Source organism: Heptranchias perlo, chromosome 4, assembly GCF_035084215.1.
Source record: "Heptranchias perlo isolate sHepPer1 chromosome 4, sHepPer1.hap1, whole genome shotgun sequence".
Classification (NCBI taxonomy): Eukaryota; Metazoa; Chordata; class Chondrichthyes; order Hexanchiformes; family Hexanchidae; genus Heptranchias; species Heptranchias perlo.
In genome coordinates, this window is record NC_090328.1 from 60,888,005 (window position 1) to 60,911,579 (window position 23,575).

A 23,575-nucleotide genomic window follows, 5' to 3' on the forward strand; every position below is an offset into this window, starting at 1 on the left:
GGACACAACGGACAGGATTCGCGGAGACATGGCAGTGGTGGTGTCAATATAATGTGTGCTGTTTGTTGCTCTGAAATTCATGACAAACCCTCAGACACCCTTGTGCACCCCCTTCATGCTCACGACACGTTTGCCTTACGCTGCCTACTGCACATATGTGATGCATGCCCTGTGGCTGCAGCACAGGTGGTGGCAGGTTGAGTGAGGCTGGCCGTGAGGGCGATGCACGAGAGGGTGAGTATGGGATGGAGCAATGAGATTGTATGAGGATTGGGTTGCGTGTTAGTGGCAGGACGAGTACTGGCGAGGTGAGTAGGTGGAGGTAAGATGAGGATGGGGTTTGAGTGGGTATGAAGGGTGATATTACAGAATAGTGTTGGCGGTGCCGAAGGAGATGTGGGGTGGGGGCAGTGTTGTGGCAGACGGAGTGTAGGGGAAAGACTTCGTGTTCTCACTGTGGCTGACCTACTGCGGTCATTGCAGCGCCTCCTGCACTGTAAGCAGGTGGGCCATATGTTGGTGGCGCAGGTGACCCCCTCTGCCACCTCGAGCCAGGCCTTCTTGGTGGCAGAGGCAGGCCGCTTCCTCCCGCCCACCGGTGGAAGATCTGTGTCCTCCCCCTCCTCCTCACCCCATCTGATGATACCTGGGGTGAGGCATCATTAAACTGGGAGCTGCCTTCCCCCTGGGCTGCTCCATGCTGCAATTTGTCCCATTGGTTGCAGCATCTGTCAGTGGAGGACTGCCCCTTTAACTAGAGAGCCTCCAGCTGACAGATCGTACTGCGCATGCGCAGCCCGACCGACGCGCAGGCCAGCGCCGGAGGAGCAGGTAATTGATTCCTATTAGTGGGTTGCCTGCTACGATCGCGCGGGCAACCCACTAATTTCGCCGAGCGTGTTGACCACGCTCCCGGAGGACCACGCGCTGGGAACCCGCAGGCCTGCTAAATTCGAGCCCTTTGTGTCCTCATTGCAACTTGCTTTTTCCACCTATCTTTGTATCATCAGCAAATTTGGCCACAAGACAATGTTCCTTCATCCAAGTCATTGATATATATTGTAAATAGTTGAGGCCCCAGCACTGAGCCCTGCGGCACCCCACTAGTTACAGATTGCCATTTTGAAAATGACCCTTTTATCCCGACTTTGTTTTCTGTTAGATAGCCAATCCTCTATCCATGCCAGTATATTACCCCCAGCATCATGGGCTCTTATCTTGTGCAGTAATCATTTATGTGGCACCTCATTGAATGCCTTTTGGAAATCCAAATATATTGCATCCATTGGTTCCCCTTTATCCACCCTGCCCGTTACTTCCTCAAAGAACTAATAAATTTGTCAGTCACAATTTCCCCTTCATAATGCCAACTGCCAGCACACCACCCAAAATACTGCACAAATATGGTATTTTATCATAATGTAACATATTATAAAGTAGATCCACTATGTTTTTTCTTATTTTGTTTTTCTATTTTACTTTTCTCACTTGTTCTGAAGGTGTTGTATCCTTACTGGGGTACAGTTCCATTGATATTAGTCACCTCTTGGTCTATTCATGTTATGAGTCTTCATGGTATCAACAGGCCATTCAGTCATTGGGGCATCACGCCCGACATCCACAGATAGTTCCAGCAGGAGTCTAGGCAGCAAGCAGGAGAATGAACCCTGACTGACCTTTCACCTCTAAGCTTGGGACAGTGGGAGCAACTGCCCCAGCTGTCGTCGACCTAAGGTTAGATAATTCAGCACAGACTGAGGATTGAACCAGAGACCTTTCTGTTCTTTTTGCTCATGTACTCCGTGGATACGGCCATCGGGGGGAGGCAGCAATTTCCTTTTATAAATCAAATTTTAGCAAGCAGTTTCAGTGTATAGAAATAGAAAACCACACAAAACTTGGTATGAAATATTATTTAAACAGCCTCATAACTCGAGCAGAATTACACACTTCAGGGTGGTAAATTTTCATGTCAACACATGATCCATAGAAATCTGGTGATGTTAGAATATTGAGGAGTAGCAGTAACATCCCAGTGTTCAATGATCCTGCAAGATTCTTCAGTTTTCCAATCGATCAGCATATACACTGGTCTGAAATCAATGTATACTTTTCAGGAAATAAGCATCACAATACTCATGATTGAGAGGGCAAATGGGAGCCAGTACTGATGGCATAGTATTGATTTTTACCAAGGTGCAGACAATGACATGGCATAAAGGAGAAACTGGATTCTCAAAGAACAGAGAATGTGTGTGTGGCGTAAAGTGCGTTGTTCATCCATTATAGATACAGAAATGGATATAATAGATATAGAGATAGGTGGTAAAAGGAAGAGAGCCATTGATATTTGAGCATGGTGGAAAGAAACGGGTAGACTTTTCATTATTTAAAAAAAAATAGTTTTCTCCAAATAGTTTCTGAAGCACTAAATTAAAATTAGACCTGGCAGTATTGGAGTGATCACCTATATCCCTTCCATGCTACAGTTGTCTGTTTGGGCCAGTTGGTAGCATTTTCACCAGGCTATATTTTTTACCACCGGCCCTGTCCAAACCACAGGTAGTGGCATGGCCTTTATCTTAAAAGTTACACATTGGTCTCCAGCATCTTCCCCTCCTTTGAGTGCTCACTTTTTACCATCTCTCATAACTTTCACTTAAAATTCTCTGTTGATGGCTTCATGTCGTGGATTAGCCGCACTTTCCTCCAGTTAAACGCTGGGAATATTGAAGCCATTATCTTAAGCCCTACTGCAAACTCTGTACCCTTTCCACTGATACAATCCCCATCCCTGGCCACTCTCAGGTTGAACCAGACTGTTCACAACCTCAGTATCCTATTTGATCCCGAACTGAACTTCCAACCGCATATCCTCCCTATCGCAAATAATCACCCATTTCTGCCTCCATAACATCACCCACTTCTGCCTCTGCCTGAACCCATCTGTTGCTGAAGCCCTCATCCATGCCTTTGTCACCTCCAGACTTGACTATTTAAATGCTCTCCTGGCCGGCTTCCCCTCCTCTACCTAGGTTAAACTTCAAATCATCCAAAACTCTGCTTCCTGTGTTATATCCCACCAAGTCCTGCTCACCCATCACCCCTGTCCTTGCTGACCTATGTTAGTTCTTGGTTCCCCAACACCTCATTTAAAGTTCTCGTTCTCATGTTTAAATTCCTTCATGACCTCGCCTCTCCCTATCTCTGTAACCTCCTCCAGCCCTACAATCCCCCAGAACTCTGTGTTCCCCTAACTCTGGCCTTTTGTGCACCCTCTCCACTGCCCCACCATTGGTGGGTGTGCCTTCAACTGTGTAGGCCCAATGCTCTGGAATTCTCTCCCCATAACCCTCTACCTCTCCACCTCTCCTCCTTTAAAACTATCCTTAAAATCCCACTCTTCGGCCAATCTTTCGGTCACCCCCTCCTAATACCTCCTCGTCTGGCTTTGCATCCATTTTTGTCCAACTTGATTCTGTGAAACACCTTGGGACATTTTTGCGCCATTAAAAGTGCTATATAACTGCCAGTTGTTGTAGAAGCAGTGATTTGATACTAAAGGACAACTGTGATGGTCTTGGCCATCATTAATGATTGATGAAGATACAATCAGTATAGAAAGAATTCTCTCCAGCAACTATTTGATACGTAAGACATTTCCATTTTATCACTCATACTTTTCTTTGACAAGGTAGCCAGTAACTTCACTTTGTATTAACAGGCCTTCTTGGAACATGCTGAAGGAATATAAAGCAGAATAACTATTGACTGTTAAAATTGTGTATTTCAAGTTTTTTAAATAATTCCAGTTAATTGCAGATGATGTGATAATATCTACAGTATTTGGATAAATGCACATTACATTAATGCTGGGTGCAAAACATGTTTTTAGTCAAATGCTCCAAATTGGTTTTCTGTGTCTCCTGCTCCCCTACCCTCACAGGATGACTGTCTTGTGAAAGTGTGGTACAATTCCAGCAGCTGGCAGTCAGCAGTGATGACACCAGTCACTCCAGTGGACAAAAGAGAAGGAGATATCGATTTTTCCTTTGTATATTTAGCCCATCCTCGAGCTGTCACAGGATTTTCTTGGCGGAAGACCAGCAAGTACATGCCAAGGTTAGTTGAATACTTGATAAAACCAATCAATGCATTACCACTGCAAATGTTGATTTTTAGCAAGTGACAAATGTGTGAAGATATGGGTAATCTTGTCCTCTCCCAAACATCATAAAGGTAGGAAGCTCAGCACTTAGCTGCATTTTGAATGGTCCTTGATCTTTTTGTCCCCATTCTTTTGCTTTGCAACATTATTCCAAACATTTCTTACTCTTTAAAGCTGTTCCTAACATTTAAATTTACTCTTCATTTGTAAATCTGTTCTCTTGTTTCTTGTCTTGTCTTCTCTTGTGTTGCACACCATTTTAGCAGATAACCAATAAGCAGTAAACAAGGAAGTAAAAGCACACAAAACAATCAGAAAACACTCGCAAGCTCTGCTCCATTTTGTTTTTTTAAAGTGATATTTTGAGCTTGTCTATGCTATTTAATTTTATATATTGCAATGAGGTCTTCCATTAGCCACTATTTTTTAAACTTGAGAGTTTGACATCACATTGTAATATGTCATATTTCTTGGCATGCCTTTAGATCGTTCCATCTTTTCTTCCATACTTTTTTTTCCTCTCTTCCTATTTATTGCTTTTTTGCTGATATTGGGACAATTACAGTTTTGTGTAGCACCCTGTCTGATGTTTGATCAGGTAATCCAGGTAACTGTGCAACTGGATTATAGTGATGTTCTCTGGTGGCATACTACATAATGTATCTACTTCATATGTATATTTTACTTAAACATCTACCACCATTCAGTGTGAACGTTTGCTCTCTTTCACCCAAATTTGGAATTCTGGTATGAATTTATCAGACACAGCATATCTTGGTGCAGCTTCAGGTTTTCTCCAGCAGTTCTGAGCGGTACTTCAACTTCATCAGAGTGATTGCTGAAAATGTTGACTTGCACAAGACACATCAGACCCCTCCCTGCTTCCCATCCAGAACATGATTGGATGCTGCTTGCCTTTGCCGTGATGTGCCTTATTGGAGCTGCTTGTTATTGGTTGGACTTGCTTTCTTCTGCTAGCCTAGAGTGATTAATCCAGTTGGTTGAGCCAACCAAGACGACAGCTCCCCTCTCCATACAATGTTGCTGGTATTTCCACTTCCATGTTGAAATTTGGCATTTTCACCTGTGTTGCACACCATTTTAGCAGATAACCAATAAGCAGTAAACAAGGAAGTAAAAGCACACAAAACAAACAAAAAACACTTGCACGCTCTGCTTTTCATTTTACCAACAAATGGACAAAATGGTTAAAGTATGCAAGCATATGCCATGTGACTGAATATTGAGACCACATGCCCAATGGTGGTCTCTTACTTTTTTTAATTTACTAATCAAATATGCAATTAGTCACATCTGGATTCTCAATTAGCCACATATAGCTAGTGGCTAATGTATTGGTCAACACTGATCTAGACCACACATTGAATTTGCAGCATTTTCATTCATAGTGTAAACCCATCTTTAAAAGCTTAGGGTGAAATGACCTCAATCATTGACCTGATTTGGGCATAGTAACTTTTCTTTCATTGCAGGAGTCCAACCTGTAATGTTCTGTTGACCTGCTGTAAGGACAATGTTTGTCGGCTTTGGGCGGAGACTTTACTTCCCAGTGATAGTTTGCTTTCTGGCGAAGGCCATACCCAGTGGTCTGAATCTGTCATCGCAACCAACAACCTCAAGAGGAACATCTCCAATCGGGAGAAGGTACAGAATACCTTAGGAAGACTATATTAATGAATTTGAAGCATTTTTCTCTGAAGGGAAAAAAAAACGTTCTATGTAAAATGTTTAATCTCATTGTTAACAGTTTTAAATAAATACCTTCATTTAACAATTTTTCTATATTACAATGTTTTGAATTTTTGCTCTTGTATAGTTGAACATCAGACCCTTTCGAATAGGAAGAAGGAGATCATCTGGCCTTGTTGCACATACTGGGTATTTACCCCACCAGCAGGATGCACATGAAGTCCATAGGAATGCACCTCTGCATGCGAATTCACTCTGTCATTTTCACATAGCAGCCAGTATCAATCCAGCAACAGGTAAGGAAGCTCTGCATTCATATGCCAAGAGGATATACAAAGGCCTATTGGGAACATACTATACTTTAAGTTCACTGATAACAATTAGAAGTGAATAATAAATGTTAACTATTTAAACATAATGGAGATGATGTGGAGATGCCGGTGATGGACTGGGGTTGACAATTGTAAACAATTTTACAACACCAAGTTATAGTCCAGCAATTTTATTTTAAATTCACAAGCTTTCGGAGATTTTCTCCTTCCTCAGGCAAATGTTTCGAAACATTTGCCTGAGGAAGGAGAAAATCTCCGAAAGCTTGTGAATTTAAAATAAAATTGCTGGACTATAACTTGGTGTTGTAAAATTGTTTACAATAATGGAGATGGAAATTGTAGTCAGGTGACCATATTAAATAACCAAAATAAGTTATTGATAATTGGCATTGTAGCACTTCTGAAATGTTATTTTGTGAGATTTATGCTACTGGCTTTTTTTCCTATTAAATACTGTCCTCCCAACACATTAAAATGTTTTCTTTACTTTACCTATAGTGCTGCAGTGTTGCCTTCTGTTGTGACTAAGAAGGCTATGAAAATTAAACACCATGCTTCACCTATTAGTAAAATTTATTCTGTAGTGGATTTGTATTGTGAAATTCATTGCAGTGGAAGAGATTGTTTTCAGTGGGTTAGTGGCTGCAGCTAGCTGTTTCACTTGTGTTTATGGGCCTTGACCTTAGTAATGGTACTTGTGGCTTTCATCAGTTCATGTGAAATCTGTATTGACTATCTAATAACTATCAAATAATTCACAACTTTCTACGTACCATGTTGATTCATTTCTGAAAGGATTGGTGGCTTATTTCTCAAGTTGCTCAGACTGTGCAGAATGTCTTTCATTAATTGTACAAACATCTCACTTGCTGAGAAACAGTGTAAAAATCATGAATTTAACAAGTTACGAAAGCAGCTGCCATATCTTGTCTCTATTGTAATTCTACAGCCATCAAAGAACATCTACAATGTCAAATAAATCAGCATGATTTGCACACCGAATTGTGTCCAAGTGCCGTTGATTGAATTATATCCGAGTTCCATGATAGTTGCATGAAAGAAGTCCTACTATGGGGAGATGAAGCCAATGTGCTAAGAGGTTTTTTTTTTAATATTGAGGAATAAAAGGACCATTCACTTCAGAGTTTACATATAAATTTAAATTTAAAATGACACATTGAACATTTGCTTGTCATCTAACTTTATATTTCAGGACATAACACTTGTGCATTGTCATTTGCATATATAATTGATTTGGTAAATTAATTATATAGCTTTTGGCAACAGAAATCTTTATCTACATTTATATGTTCAATTCAATGCATCTTCTCTATAGCAAACTATTTATTCCCTTTTGCCTCTCTTCCCCCCCCTCCCCCACACACATTAATATCTCTTTCATTGTATAGAAAACGATAAAGTTTCCTTTTATTTATAAAGTATATACTTATTAAATTTAGTTATGCCCTGAGTTAATTATTCAAATAACAAACATTACACCGTTGAAAGGCAAAATTCCCTAAAATATTCTGGGGCCAAGCCATAATTAGAACATGCTTGGGTTATACACTCACGGATATCCAGCATCAGGCAAGCTCACTACTTGTGTTTAACTTTATTGCCTCAATCAAGCTATTACCACGCAATCATTAGATTGAACAGAAAATAGTAAAAGATATAGAACAATAATCATGGGAGCTTTCAACTACCCCCAAATAAACTGGCAAGAAGGGGTAGGGAAAGGGGAAAAGGAAATGGTGTTTTTACAGTGTGTACAGGACTCCTTTCTTAGTATGTAAAAAGCCCAACAATAGAGGAATCACTACTGGATCTAGTAATGGGAAATGAACCAGAGCAGATAAGAGAAGTAAGCATAAGGGAACATCTAAGCAATAGCAATCATAACATAAGGTTTAAAATAATGATTGAGAAAGACTTAAAGCCAAAGCAATAAATTGGGAAAAGGCTAATTTTGAGTTGAGAGTGGAACTAGGGAAAGTAAACTGGAAATCTTTTTTGACAAAGATCGAATAGCAGTGGGAAATAATTTAAAACAGAGGAATCACCATGGATGAATAAAGAGATAAGGATAAAATTGAAACTTTAAAAAAAGGCATGCAATAAGTATATAGACAATAAAGGAGAGGATATCCAAAGGGAATACAGAGGTTAGGAAAGAAGTCAAAAAAACAATTAGGAAAGCCAAGAGGAACTAGGAAATTTAAATTATCGAGGAATACACAAAGAAATATTAAAGTATTCTACAGACGCATAAATAATAAAAGAAAAATCAGGAAAGGGATAGGGCCGCTAAGGGATGCATGAGATAAATTCTCAGGTATTGATGGTGAAATGGCAGAAATATTGAACAGATACTTAGTGTCTGGTATATACTGAGACAAACAAAGTGGGCATGACATTAGAAGAGGAGATATAAAGACATTTAAGATAGAAAGGGAGGAGATAATTGATAAACTAATCAAACTTAGGATAAAACCCTTGGTCCAGATGGATTGTGTCCACGCATATAAAAGAAGTTAGGGAAGAGATAGCAGAGGCACTATTACGTATATGTATAAAAATTCATTAGAAACAGGAGTAGTGCAAGAGTGCTGGCAGACAGCTAATGTTGTTCCTATATTTAATAAGGGATGTAGAACAAGTCCAGGGAAATATAAACCAGTTAGCATAACGTCGGTGGTAGGAAAGATAATGGAATCTTTACTCAAAGATGCAATAGAAAAAATATCTAGAAACTGAAAATATAATGAAGAATAATAATAATTAGTACGGATTTCAAAAGGAAAAGTCATGCTTGACCAACCTTTTTGAATTCTTTGAAGAAGTAATAGAGTAGACAAGGATGTAATATATTTGGATTTTCAAAAAGCCTCCGATTAGGTACCACATAGTAGACTCATGACCAAATGCAGAGCATATGGAGTCGGGGACAGGTAGCAGAATGGATAGCAAGGTGCCTACAAAACAGAAAACACAGCATAGGGGTTAAGGGTAGCTACTCAGACTGGCAAAAGATGGGAAGTGATGTTCACTGTTTGAACCGCTGTTCACAATTTACCTTAATGATTTGGACTCGGGAATTGGAAGTACAATTTCAAAATTTGCGGATGACGCCAAATTGGGAGATGTAGTTAATACAAAGGAAGAATGCGACAAAATACAGGAAGACATTAATAAACTTGCAGAATGGGTGTGTAACTGGCAAATGAATTTAAATGTAAGAAGTGTGAGGTGATGCATTTTTGGAAGGAAGAATAAGGAGGCCACATACTGCTTGGATAATAAGTCTAAATGGGGTAGAGGAACAAAGGGACCTCTGGGTACAGATACACACAAATCTCTACAAGTAGTGACATAGGTTAATAACACCATAAAAAGCAAACCGAGCACTGGGGTTCATTTCTAGAGGGATAGAATTGAAAAGCAGAGAAGTTATGTTAAACTTGTATAGAACCGTGGTCAGACCACACTTGGAGTACTGTGCACAGTTCAGGTCTCCATATTATGAAAAGGATATAGAAGCGTTGGTGAGGGTGCAAAAAAGATTCACAAGGATAATACCAGAACTGAGAGGATATACTTATCAGGACAGACTGAACAGGCTGGGGCTCTTTTCTCTAGAAAAGAGAAGGCTGAGGGATTACCAGATAGAGGCCTTTAAGATAATGAAAGGCTTTGTAGGGTAGATGTAGAGAAAATGTTTCCACTTGTGGCCGTGTCCAAAACTAGAGGTCATAAATAAAATATAGTCACTAATAAATCCAATAGGGAATTCAAGAGAAACTTCTTTACCCAAAGAGTGGTAAGAATGTGGAATGTGCTACCACAAGGAGTAGTTGAGGAAAATAGCATAGATGCATTTAAGAGGAAGCTAGATAAGCACATGAGGGAGAAAGGAATAGAAGGGTATGCTGTTAGGGTTAGATGAAGAGGGGTGGGAGGAGGTGGCTTGTGTGGAACATAAACATTGGCATAGACTAGTTGGGCCCAATGGCCTGTTACTGTGCTGTAGACTCTAACTTTGTAAAATTGATGAATCTGGTGAAAGTTATTCCACGTATGGAAATATCAGCTACATAGATTCATTATTAAAAAAACAATATTGTAATCTGACATCTTATAAAATTAGTGAAAAATTATGGCTTTTTGTTTTTATTATTGTAACTGTTTTAAAATTACCCACTTGATTTTTTAGAATGCTTGCTGCACAATATTAAGTAACTGGATCAGTAATCAGTATGTCCTTGTATGAAGCAAATGTGTTGAGGTATTTATTGGTCATTTGACTGCCACAAGTCAGACTTGTATAGAGAACTGATATTGCCTTGAAGTGTTCAAGTATAATTTCTCTAATCACTAACTTGTATCATGGTTTTTCACTGCACCTAAGAAGCTATGTTATTTGATTAACTTAAACGTTTTACCAAATTTGAACCAATTTTCAGAATTGTTGTCTCATCAGAAAACAGGAGTTAATTTTGAAAATTTGACAGAGTTCACCTTAATGGATCATCAAGTTTATTGAAGGAATAGCTAATCTGTACACACCAGGAATGTTCTAGGTTCTATTCCTTATCTATGTTTCACTAGCATATCTCAGCAGGGGCTGCGATTAAAGTGCTACAGTTTGGTTCAGCATCTCTGGGTTAGAGGAAAATCAACTAAGGTTCCCGCTTGAGTTTGAGTTGTAGGATAGTGATCCGGAAGTGTATGTATGGAGATCAGTGAGGACAGGGATGGCCTCAGCTGTGATGTCTCATGTGGATAAATAGTCCACTGACATTTGATAACATATGAATAATTGCACAAAAAGTAAAATGCTGCAGATATGGAAATCTTCAATAAAAACAGAAAATCATGGAAAGAGTCAGGTCATGCAGCATCCGTGGAGAATGGAAGAGGTAAGGTTAATGATTCAGGTCTACAAAAAAAACACAAAGGTAAGGAAGGGATGGAAATTAGAAGCAAAACTAATTAAATTCTCTAACTCAGGGCGAGAACAGGAAGCAGCATGACATAGTCATCTATGTGCCGGAAGAAGAAATCAGAGAAGGACCTGAGCAGTCCTCAGTACTCAACATATTCTACAAAAAGGCATAGCTAGCACCCATGCATGTTCCCACCTTTTTAATTGGAGGAAATGAGTGGAGTTAAAGGAAAAGTTGTTCAATTTGAGAACCAGTTTAGCCAGGCGGAGAAAGGTGATGGTGGATGGAGACTGATCGGGCCGCTATTTAAGGAAGAGTCGGAGGGCCCGCAAGCCATCCTGAAGAGGGATAGAGGTGTAGAGGGACTGATTGTCAACAGTGAAAAGGAGACAGTTAGTGCTGGGGAACTGGAATTAGTTAAAGTGGTAGAGGGCCTCAAAAGAGTTACCGACGTAGGTGGGTAGGGACTGGAGAAAGTGGAGTTGAGATGAGAGGAAATTAGTTCAATGGGCAGGAGCAGACTGAAACAATAGCTCTATCAAGAAAGTCCTATTTGTGGATCTTGGGGAGGAGATAGAAGTGGACTGTGTGGGTTTGGGGGACTGAGAGGTTGCAGGCCTTGGTGAGAAGATCTCCAGAGGAGATTAGGTCAGCGACTGTCTGGGAGATGATGGCTTGGTGTTCAATAGTGATGTTATGCTCCGGGGAAGTAGGAGTGGTCAGAGAGTTGGCATTCAGCTTTCACAAGGTAAAGGTCTTCCACCATACAACATCAATAGCTCCCTTGTCATCAAACTTGGTAATGATGTCCAGTGAATAATTGTCACTTCGTGAGAAACCTTCTATCTCCCAATAAGGGATCAATGCCTTCAGTAGAGAAAGGAAGGGAAAAAATGGCTAAAATTTGAGGAAGTTGTGCCCACTATTTGCTTATTCCATTCATGTGTAAAAATTGTTTTGCCATATTTAAAGACTATTTTCCACTATTCTGTATTCCATCTGAAAAAAGGAGCTATAAGAAAAGTGAATGAACATATGTATTTAAACACTTATCACCTGGCAAGGTTTTGTTCATACTCCCTAGGTTCCCTGCAGTATTGTTCTCGCTGGAAATAAATAACTGTCTACAATTATATGAGCATTTAGTCTAGTAGATATAATTTCAGTCTTTGTACCCCCAGTCTTCATTAAGCATTTTTTTAAAAAGCCAATACTACTTGGGAACAGGTCAAGTTACCAGAGAATAGAATCGAAACAAAATGAAGTCTCAGTGCTGTGAAGTGGCTGCGCTGAAAGGAATCATCTAGCTTATGCTATCCAATATGTCTCTTTTACTAAGAAGGATATATGTGGGGCTTTGTCAGGGAGGCCTGTAATTGCAATCATTCTAAAAAAAAATTAAAGGGGAATAATCTGGAGAAATACTTTGTTTTCCTCCTTTTGTTGAAGAAAATAATAGTCTCTGTCAATTTCTTCGAAGTTTTCAAAAAGTACCAGTTTTATTGTCACACTGCAGACCTTCAGTGGGATTTCCTTGCCAGGCCGCTGTTTGTCGTCAATGAACGAGAGCCTTCCCAAGCTACTGTAAGAAATAGCGATGGAATGTGACTTCAAACCTGAAAGCCATCACTACCCAAGTGACTATAAAGACCCTTGAAAATCACTTCACTAGCTGGGAGTTTCCCATGGATGGGCAACTCTTAAGGGCAGTTTAAAATCGTGTCTCCCTCACATTTACTGAGATACTTCTTGTCATTTTATATAAGAAATTTATGTTGAGCCTGTAATGCTTCTTTATAAAAAGGAGAGAAGTAAACTAATCCTAGTTCCATCTTTAACCAGTTTATTAAATGTATGATAAATGTCAGTGCACTATTCGATGTGTGGGTACTTTAACTCATGGTGTCGGATGCAGCCAACAGGGAAAGTTCTTTAGTTTTCCTCAGTATAAAATATAAAGGACTACTGTCTTAAATACTGATTGAATTGGAAGGCCTAATTGGAGTGATGCAATTTAGGATTGAGCCTATTCAAGAAGCATTTGGATGAGCACTTGAAATGCCATAGCACACAAGGCTACGGACCAAATGCTGGAATATGGGATTAGAGTAGACAGGGCTGATGGCCGGCGCGGACACGATGGGCCGAAGGGCCTCTATCCGTGCTGTATGACTTTATGACTCTATGACTCTATGATATGCCACATCGTGAGTTCTGTGATCTTAGCCGTGCCATTGGGAAAGTGGAATTGGGGTTGAAGATCAGCCATAATCTTATTGAATGGCGGAACAGGCTCGAGAGGCCCTACGGCCCACTCCTGCTCCTATTTGTTATGTTCTTGTAAGGAATCTTACAACACCAGGTTATTGTCCAACTGTTTTATTTGAAAATCACCAAGCTTTCGGAGGCTTTCTCCTTCGTCAGGTGAAGTGTGGGATTCCTTGAACGTTACTGCATTTATAGTCAGAACAATGCCTGGTGATTACAGATAATCTTTCCAACTGCCCGTTGTCAAGGCAATCAAAGTGTTCAGACAGAGAGATGTTACCTACAGGACCGCCGAATATACAAACTGCCAGGACAAAAGACAGACAGAGAGAGAGAGAGAGAGAGAAAAACATCGAAAGGAAGAGAAAGACAGAGAATGACCCATTGTATTAAAAACAGATAACTTTTTTTTGCTGGTGGGGTTACATGTAGCATGACATGAACCCAAGATCCCGGTTGAGGCCGTCCTCATGGGTGCGGAACTTGGCTATCAATTTCTGCGCGACGATTTTGCGTTGTCGTGTGTCTCGAAGGCCGCCTTGGAGAACGCTTACCCAAAGATCGGTGGCTGAATGTCCTTGACTGCTGAAGTGTTCCCCACACCTCCACTACTCGCCTTCAAACAGCCACCCAACCTCAAACAGACCATCGTTCGCAGCAAATTACCCAGCTTTCAGGAGAACAGCGTCCACGACACCACACAACCCTGCCACGGCAACCTCTGCAAGACATGCCAGATCATCGACACAGATACCACCATCACACGAGAGGACACTACCCACCAGGTACATGGTTCATACTCCTGTGACTCGGCCAACATTGTCTACCTCATACGTTGCAGGAAAGGATGCCCCGGAGCACGGTACATTGGCGAGACCATGCAGACACTGCGACAACGGATGAACGGACACCGCGCAACAATCGCCAGACAGGAGGGTTCCCTCCCAGTCGGGGAACACTTTAGCAGTCAAGGACATTCAGCCACCGATCTTCGGGTAAGCGTTCTCCAAGGCGGCCTTCGAGACACACGACAACGCAAAATCGTCGAGCAGAAATTGATAGCCAAGTTCCGCACCCATGAGGACGGCCTCAACCGGGATCTTGGGTTCATGTCACGCTACACGTAACCCCACCAGCGAAAAAAAGTTATCTGTTTTTAATACAATGGGTCATTCTTTGTCTTTGTCTTTCTCTTCCTTTCGGATGTTTCTCTCTCTCTCTCTGTCTGTCTTTTGTTCTGGCCGTTTGTATATTCGGTGGTCCTGTAGGTAACATCTCTCTGTCTGAACACTTTGATTGCCTTGACAACGGGCAGTTGGAAAGATTATCTGTAATCACCAGGTATTGTTCTCTGACTATAAATGTGGTAACGTTCAAGGAATCCCACACTTCACCTGACGAAGGAGAAAGCTTCTGAAAGCTTGTGATTTTCAAATAAAACAGTTGTAAGATTCCTTACATTTGTCAACCCCAGTCCATCACCGGCATCTCCACATTATGTTCTTGTGCCATTGTTATAAAGCCAGCCCCTTCTCTGTTACGAGGAACTGTCACCTAAGCATCTTCTAGCAGCTACTTAGCACAGGTATACCAGTTTTTCTTTCAGCAGTAGAGAGTTGGTTCCCTCATCGCCATTTTAGAATATGGTGTGTGATGGAGGGAGACATTGAGAGAACAACGAAGATTGAAAATAAATTTAATCCCTGTCATAAAAGTTGCTGGGGATAAAGTTGGAAGACATTTTTAAGAAATATGGTTGACCAGTTTTGCATGTTGACATTTCTGATTTTATTTTTTTCTAATATGCAGTCTTTTAAGTTTTTGAAATTTCTTTTTCAATAGACATTCCACTGCTGCCTTCCATCACTTCGTTGAGTTTAAGTGAAAGTGAAGAAACTAATGGACCTTTTGTAGTCCATTGGCTAAACAACAAGGAGTTGCATTTTACCTTGTCAATGGAAGTCTTTTTGCAGCAGCTGCGAAGGAGCTTGGAACAGCAATCTCCTGAGTCTGGAACAGAGGATTTTGGACAGGCGGAGAGCAAATCTGATGATGGTATTGTATTAAATTTGGCTGGTTGAAACATTCATGCATCCTATATACTCGCCTGTTAGTGAATAATCTGTCAAATTTATTTGGGTTGGTGACTCTTCCTGTGGATGGATTGATGATTCTAACAAAATGTGTCCATATAGCAGAACCTTTCTCAACCATCCTATCATACACAAGTGATAACCTGCTTTTACATTTTAAACATGCTGTAATTAGTAAACCCAGATTAACCATGTTTCTTTGTAAATGCTATAATTTAATCTTTTTTTAAACATGTATTATCCATTACTAATTAACATTCATATTTTTCCCAGCCATCAAAAATACAGCAGGAGTCTAAATATCAGTACTACTTACCACTATCCTATTTTTTGGTTCAAATCTTATTGATTCAAATATCAGACTCTGATGGCTTGTGTTTTTTTTAAACTAATGATCTTAATACAGTCTGGCAAATAAATTGTGTTGCCATTTAAAAAAAAACAACTATATATTTGGCAGAAAGCACAATTGAACCATATTGAAAAGGTTGTCCTCAATGCCTAGATTGCACACGTTGCATGTAAGCTCATAACGTGTTGTGATATGTGTGTCACCATCAACCATTAGAATGTTTTGCTGCTCACCAGTTTCTCCCTAACATAGTAATGGTGCCCACTGGAGTTATGTTTTCAGGGCATCATCTGGCAACTCAAGTTCTTCCTGTGTGAGCCTAGGCATTGCACATGAGCAAACTATTTGATTCTGGACATCATCATAGATTAACCCAGTCCTACCTTGTATGTAGTGTTGATGCACATGTGCTGGATAGTGATTACAGCAGGTATCTTGGTGATTTCCTTTTCCTCCCTCCCCCAATCCACAGGCCTGGGAAATTAAGGCCAATTGCACTCTTTTGATGCCGCCCAGCTTAGACTGCCAAACCTGGAAGCTTCCTGGCCTGTAAGGCTCTAAGTGCATTTATCCACTGAGCCATCAGTGTGAGCTTCATATAACCATTCTATATGCATGTCAACAGTTGGTAAATAGTCATTGGTGTGTTTTTTACAATGTAAATGTCGTATTGAAATCAGTGACATTTGGAGGATCCAAATTTTAGAGTAGATTGTGGTTCTGAATTTTAAGATCTGTTAATAAAAGAATTCTTCAGTCCCTGAAGTGAACATTTTCAGTAGCTCTTGGGACCAATTGAAGTATGACATTTCAAAAAAAGGAACACAGAAAATCCTAGATAGCTGAAATAAACATGGGAACATAGCGACATTGGAACAGGAGTAGGCCATTCAGCCCCTTGAGCTTGTTCCACCATTTAATTAGATCATGGCGGATCTGTACCTCACCTCCATTTGCCTTTGCACCATAGCCCTTGATACCGTTATCTAATAAAAATCTGTTGATCACAGTCTTGAAAATTTCAATTGACCCGACATTTGCAGCCTTCTGGGGAGATCATTTCAAATTCCTATTATCCTTTGTTTGGAAAAAGTGTGTCCCGATTTCCTGACTGAATAGCTGAGCTCCAATTTTAAGATTATGCCCTCTTGTTCTCGATTCTCCCACCAGAGGAAATAGCTTCTCTATATCTACCCTTTCGAATCCTTTAATAATTTTAGGCACCTCAATTAGATCACCCTAAACTTTCTAAACTTAAGGGGATGCAAGCCAGGTTTATGAAACATGAAACAAGATAAGGGCTCATGGGGTTGGGGTAATACATTAACACGGATAGAGGATTGGTTTACGGGCAGAAAACAGAGTAGGGATAAATGGGTCATTTTCAGGTTGGCAAGCTGTAACTAGTGGAGTACCGCAAGGATCAGTGCTTGGGCCTCAACTATTTACAATCTATATTAATGACTTGGATGAAGGGACAGAGTGCAATGTATCTAAGTTGGCTGACAATACAAAGCTAGGTGGGAAAGTAAGCTGTGAGGGGGATACAAAAAGTCTGCAAAGGGATATAGACATGTTAAGTGAGTGGGCAGATGGAGTATGATGTGGGGAAATGTGAGGTAGAAAGAATAGAAAAACAGAATATTTTTTAAATGGTGAGAAACTATTAAATGTTGATGTTTAGATGGATTTGGGTGTCCTTGCACACAAAACACAAAGTTAGCATGCAAGTACAGCAAGCAATTAGGAAGGCAAATGGCATGTTGATCTTTATTGCAAGGGAGTTGGAGTACAAGAGTAAGGAAGTCTTACTACAATTGTACAGGGCTTTGGTGAGACCTCACCTGGAGTACTGTGTACAGTTTTTGTCTCCTTACCTAAGGAAGGGTATACTTGCCTTAGAGGTGGTGTAATGAAGGTTCATTAGATTGATTCCTGGGATGAGAGGGTTGGCCTATGAGACTAGATTGAGTAGAATGGGCCTATATTCTCCGGTGTTTAGAAGAATGAGAGGTGATCTCACTGAAATGTATAAGATTCTGAGGGGGCTTGACAGATTTGATGCTGGGAGGTTGTCATATTACTTAAAAACTTCACTGATGTTTAGTGCTGCTCTCTTTAAAATAACTTCCAGCTCTGGTTTAACACGGTTACAACTCAGATCTTTTCTTTGGCTTGGTGTCCATTTTCCTCATGATCCTGTAATTCACTGTAGGATATTTTTTATAAATAAACACTTTATAAATGCAGGTTGGTTCAGAAAAGGTCTGCACATTTTTATTTGCTTATGATAGAAAAGGACAAGAGAATTTCCTACTGAATATGGACATGGCCAAATCACCTTGGATTGAGCAGTTAAAAGACACATACACCATGATTCTGCAATTTGAATTGTAGACATAAAATCTAGAAGCACTTTTGCTATCCCTTCAAGGTTTGCAATGTTTCAAGTAATCAGTCTGCATTATAGCAATTAAAAACTGATGAATATAGTAGGATGTAACTGTTCAACATTTAAATTCCTATAATCATTCTTAAGTGGAAGCTATGTTGATCTATTCTTTTTCTTTACACAGAAATTGATGAAAACAGTGAGTATCATAAAGGATTTATGCAATCTGTACTTTCAGACAGAAGTACTGGAGAAAAGACTTCATCAGCTGTCATGATTGATCATAAAATTGAAGTGCTGTTAGCAGAATGGAACAAGAATGCAGACATGCTCTTCAGTATTCATCCTATGGATGGCTCCTTATTGGTGTGGCATGTTGACTGGCTGGATGAGTATCAACCGGGGATGTTTCGACAGGTGCAGGTAAATTGCACTTCTGTTTCGTTATATTGCATGTTTGATAAACTAGATTTCTTGTTTCTGACAAAGGTTTAATTATTGAAGGTATGCACAATGAATTTGCCATACTATAACATTTGGAGTAATATTCTAAAGAGAACAATGAAAAGAAAAAGTGTTGGGAAGTTCAGTTTTTGCCTAGGAATAGTATGCATAGAAAATTACAGGCCCTGATTTCAATGTCATCAGTCCAAATACTGGAATCAGAAGAAAAGTAGAAATTATTTTTCTATTGAGTACCTGGACTCTGCATTTTTAGAGCAATTTAATTCTCATACTTGATGGATATTGATTTTTATTTTTTTACCTTTTTATGATTCCACTTTTACTTTCCTTTTTTTTTTAGATCAATACTTAACCTGGTTAATTACCAACCAAAATTAAAATTGTAATAGATTTTTTTCTTGACTGTTATACCATTTAAAAGTGTTCACATGAGGGATGGCAAATCTGCTTTAGCCCTTTGAGTTTGTTTTGCAGATCATGCTCTTTGTGTATATGGAATACTACCTTTCTTATTATCATTTTGTTAAATTAATGTAGCCCTCTACTATAATTTTCAAGGTGTCTAAGTCTCAGATGATCGATTGTTCTATCGGTTGTAATGAACAGATTCATCTTACCTTAACCCTTAAACTGCTGGCATCTCCAGGGAATCTCCTTTCTCATTAAATATTGCAAGCATATTAATTAGGTTAAAAATAGATAAAGAGGAGGTACTTAAAAGATTGGCAGCACTCAAAGTTGAAAAGTCACCCGGTCCGCATGGGATGCGTCCTAGGTTGCTGAAGGAAGTGAAGGTGGAAATTGCAGAGGCTCTGGCTGCAATCTTCCAATCCTCAAGATATGGGAGTGGTGCCAGAGGACTGGAGGATTGCAAATGTTACACCCCTGTTCAAAAAAGGGGAGAGGAATAAACCCAGCAACTACATGCCAGTCAGCCTAACGTCGGTGGTGGGGAAGCTTTTGGAGACAGTAATCCAGAATAAAATTAATTGTCATTTGGAAAAATAAGGGTTAATAGATGAAAGCCAGCACAGATTTGTAAAAGGCAAATCGTGTTTGACTAACTTGATTAAATTCTTTTGAAGTAACAGAAGGGTTGATGAGGGTAGTGCGGTTAATGTTGTGTATATGGACTTTTAAAAGGCATTTAATAAAGTGCCACATAATAAACTTGTTAGCAAAATTGAAGCCCATGGGATTAAAGGGGTAGTGGCAGTGTGGATATGAAATTGGTTAAGGCACAGAAAGCAGATTAATGGTGAATGGTTGTTTTTCAGAGTAGCGGGAAGTGCAGTGGTGTCCTCCAGGGGTCGGTGTTGAGACCACTGCGCTTTTTGATATATATTAATGACCTGGACTTGGGTATAAAGGGCATAATTTCAAAGTTTGCAGATGACATGAAACTCAAATGTAAAAAACAATGAGAAGGATAGTAACAGACTTGAGGAGGATATAGACAGACTGGTGAAATGGGCAGACACATGGCAGATGCAATTTAATGCATAGAAATGTGAAGTGATGCAGTGTGGTAGGAAGAATGAGAGGAGGCAATATAAAATAAATGGTACAACTTTAAAGGGGGTGCAGGAACACAGTGGCCTGGGGGTGTACATACACAAGCCTTTGAAGGTGGCAGGACAAGTTGAGACGGCTGTTAAAAAGGCATACGGGATGCTTGGCTTTAAAAATAGAGGCATTGAGTACAAAAGCAAGGATATTATGCTAAACTTTTACAAAACACAGGTTAGGCCCTAGCTGGAGTATTGTGGCCAATTCTGGGCACCACACTTTACGAAGGATGTCTGGGCCTTAGAGAGGGTGCAGAGGAGATTTAGTAGAATGGTACCAGAGGATGTAAGACTTCAGTTACGTGGAGAGACTAGAAAAACTGGGGTTGTTCTCTTTTTAGAGCAGAGAAGGTTATGGGGAGGTTTGATCGAGGTGTTCAAAATCATTGTAAACAATTTTACAACACCAAGTTATAGTCCAGCAATTTTATTTTAAATTCACAAGCTTTCGGAGGCTTCCTCCTTCGTCAGGTGAAAATGTGAAAATGAAATCCTCGAAATGAAATCGCATTTATAATTCACAGAACAATGCTTGGTGAGTACAGACAGTTTTTTCAACTGCCCGTTGCCAAGGCAATCAGTGTGCAGACAGACAGGTGTTACCTGCCAGGTCTCACAGAATATACAAATCACCAAAAAAAAAACAACAAACAAAAAAAACAGAGATAGAGAGGTAGAAACATAGAAAAGACAGCAACTGACCCGTTATATTAAAAACAGATAACATTTGTTCGCTGGTGGGGTAACGTGTAGCGTGACATGAACCCAAGATCCCGGTTGAGGCCGTCCTCATGGGTGCGGAACTTGGCTATCAATTTCTGCTCGACGATTTTGCGTTGTCGTGTGTCTCGAAGGCCGCCTTGGAGTACGCTTACCCGAAGGTCGGTGGATGAATGTCCATGACTGCTGAAGTGTTCCCCGACTGGGAGGGAACCCTCCTGTTTGGCGATTGTTGCGCGGTGTCCGTTCATCCGTTGTCGCAGCGTCTGCATGGTCTCGCCAATGTACCATGCTCTGGGGCATCCTTTCCTGCAACGTATGAGGTAGACAACGTTGGCCGAGTCACAGGAGTATGAACCATGCACCTGGTGGGTGGTGTCCTCTCGTGTGATGGTGGTATCTGTGTCGATGATCTGGCATGTCTTGCAGAGGTTACCGTGGCAGGGTTGTGTGGTGTCGTGGACGCTGTTCTCTTGAAAGCTAGGTAATTTGCTGCGAACGATGGTCTGTTTGAGGTTGGGTGGCTGTTTAAAGGCGAGTAGTGGAGGTGTGGGGATGGCCATAGCGAGGTGTTTGTCCTCATTGATGACATGTTGAAGGCTGCGGAGAACATGGCGTAGTTTCTCCGCTCCGGGGAAGTACTGGACGACAAAGGGTACTCTGTTGGTTGCGTCCCGTGTTCGTCTCCTGAGGAGGTCCATGCGATTTTTTGCTGTGGCCCGTCGGAACTGTCGATCGATGAGTCGAGCGTCATATCCCGTTCTTACTAGGGCGTCTTTCAGCGTCTGTAGGTGTCCATCGCGTTCCTCCTCGTCTGAGCAGACCCTGTGTATTCGCAGGGCCTGTCCATAGGGGATGGCCTCTTTGACGTGGTTAGGGTGGAAGCTGGAAAAGTGGAGCATCGTGAGGTTGTCCGTGGGCTTGCGGTAGAGTGAGGTGCTGAGGTGCCCGTCTTTGATGGAGATTCGTGTGTCCAAGAAAGAAACTGATTCTGAGGAGTAGTCCATGGTGAGCTTGATGGTGGGATGGAACTTGTTGATGTTATCGTGTAGTCTCTTTAGTGATTCCTTGCCGTGGGTCCATAGAAAGAAAATGTCGTCTATGTATCTGGTGTATAGTGTTGGTTGGAGGTCTTGTGCAGTGAAGAAGTCCTGCTCGAACTTGTGCATGAAAATGTTGGCGTATTGGGGTGCGAATTTGGTCCCCATGGCTGTTCCGTGTGTTTGGGTAAAGAACTGGTTATCGAAGGTGAAGACATTGTGATCCAGGATGAAGCGGATGAGTTGTAGGATGGCTTCCGGAGATTGGCTGTTGTTGGTGTTGAGTATTGATGCTGTCGCAGCGATGCCGTCATCGTGGGGGATACTGGTGTATAGTGCCGAGACGTCCATCGTGGTGAGAAGTGTTCCTGGTTCAAGTGGTCCGTGGGTACTGAGTTTTTGTAGGAAGTCTGTAGTGTCGCGACAGAAGCTGGGGGTTCCCTGTACGATGGGTTTCAGGATGCCCTCGATGTATCCAGAGAGGTTCTCACACAGGGTTCCGTTGCCTGATACGATAGGACGTCCGGGTGTGTTGGCTTTGTGTATCTTTGGGAGGCAGTAGAAGTCTCCCACGCGGGGAGTACGTGGGATGAGAGTGCGTAGGATGCTTTGAAGGTCTGGATCGAAGGTCTTGATCAGTTTGTTGAGCTGGTGGGTGTGTTCTTTGGTCGGATCTGCGGGTAACCGTCTGTAGTGTTCCTGGTTGTCCAGTTGTCGGTATGCTTCTTTGCAATAGTCCGTTCTGTTCTGTATGACTATGGCTCCTCCTTTGTCCGCTGGTTTGATGACGATGTTGCGGTTGGTCTTGAGAGCGTTGATGGCGTTGCGTTGTGCTCGGGTGACATTCTGGGTCTTCTGAGTGCGGCTGATGAATCTGGCATTGACGCATTTCCTGACAGCTTGAGCATACATGTCAAGCTGAGGGCAGCGACCCTCCGGAGGAGTCCAGTTTGACTCTTTCCTCTTCGGTTGCTGTACCGCGGATCCCTCTGTCTGCTGTTCCGGATCGTCGATTGTCTCATTGGGTTCGCTGCTGAAATCTTGGGGTTTGTGGTAGAATTCCCGGAGCCTCATTCTCCTGATGAATTCCTCTGTGTCCGCCGCGAGACTAGTGGGGTCCATTTTGGTAGTGGGGCAGAAATTGAGCCCTCGGCTGAGAACTTCGATTTCGTCTGGTTGAAGGGTGTGGTCGGACAAATTGACAATAGACTTCCCTGTGGTTGCAACCGTGGTACCAGGCAGAGGAAAGCATATGTAAGTACAGGCACAGAACATTTTATTTTAAAAATTATAGCATTTACATGAAGCGTGGTAGAAAATAAAAGTTTCACAAGTCTTGATGTTTTGAAAAATATATTTTAATATTTCATTAGGGCAACAAAACTATTCTCAACATTGTTGCAATATGAATCATACAGCACAGAAAGAGGCCATTCGGCCCATCGTGCATTCAAAATCATTAAGGGTTTTGACAGAGTAAATAAGGAGAAACTGTTTCCAGTGGCAGAAGGGTTGGTA

General features: G+C 41.1%; 1 protein-coding gene across 6 annotated transcripts in view; it reads left to right on the top strand.

Annotated features, from left to right (window-relative positions):
- Nucleotides 1–23,575, top strand: part of LOC137320967 (dmX-like protein 1) — a 209,858-nt gene that overhangs the window by 75,959 nt on the left and 110,324 nt on the right. For 5 of the 6 annotated variants that reach the window (XM_067983005.1, XM_067983007.1, XM_067983008.1 and 2 more), the window contains exons 7-11: nt 3,947–4,122; nt 5,662–5,833; nt 6,006–6,174; nt 15,270–15,482; nt 18,449–18,687. In XM_067983005.1, the coding sequence (XP_067839106.1) occupies nt 3,947–4,122; nt 5,662–5,833; nt 6,006–6,174; nt 15,270–15,482; nt 18,449–18,687 (969 nt within the window). The remainder of the gene's footprint in view (nt 1–3,946; nt 4,123–5,661; nt 5,834–6,005; nt 6,175–15,269; nt 15,483–18,448; nt 18,688–23,575) is intronic. The other variant, XM_067983006.1, reaches the window with a different exon arrangement.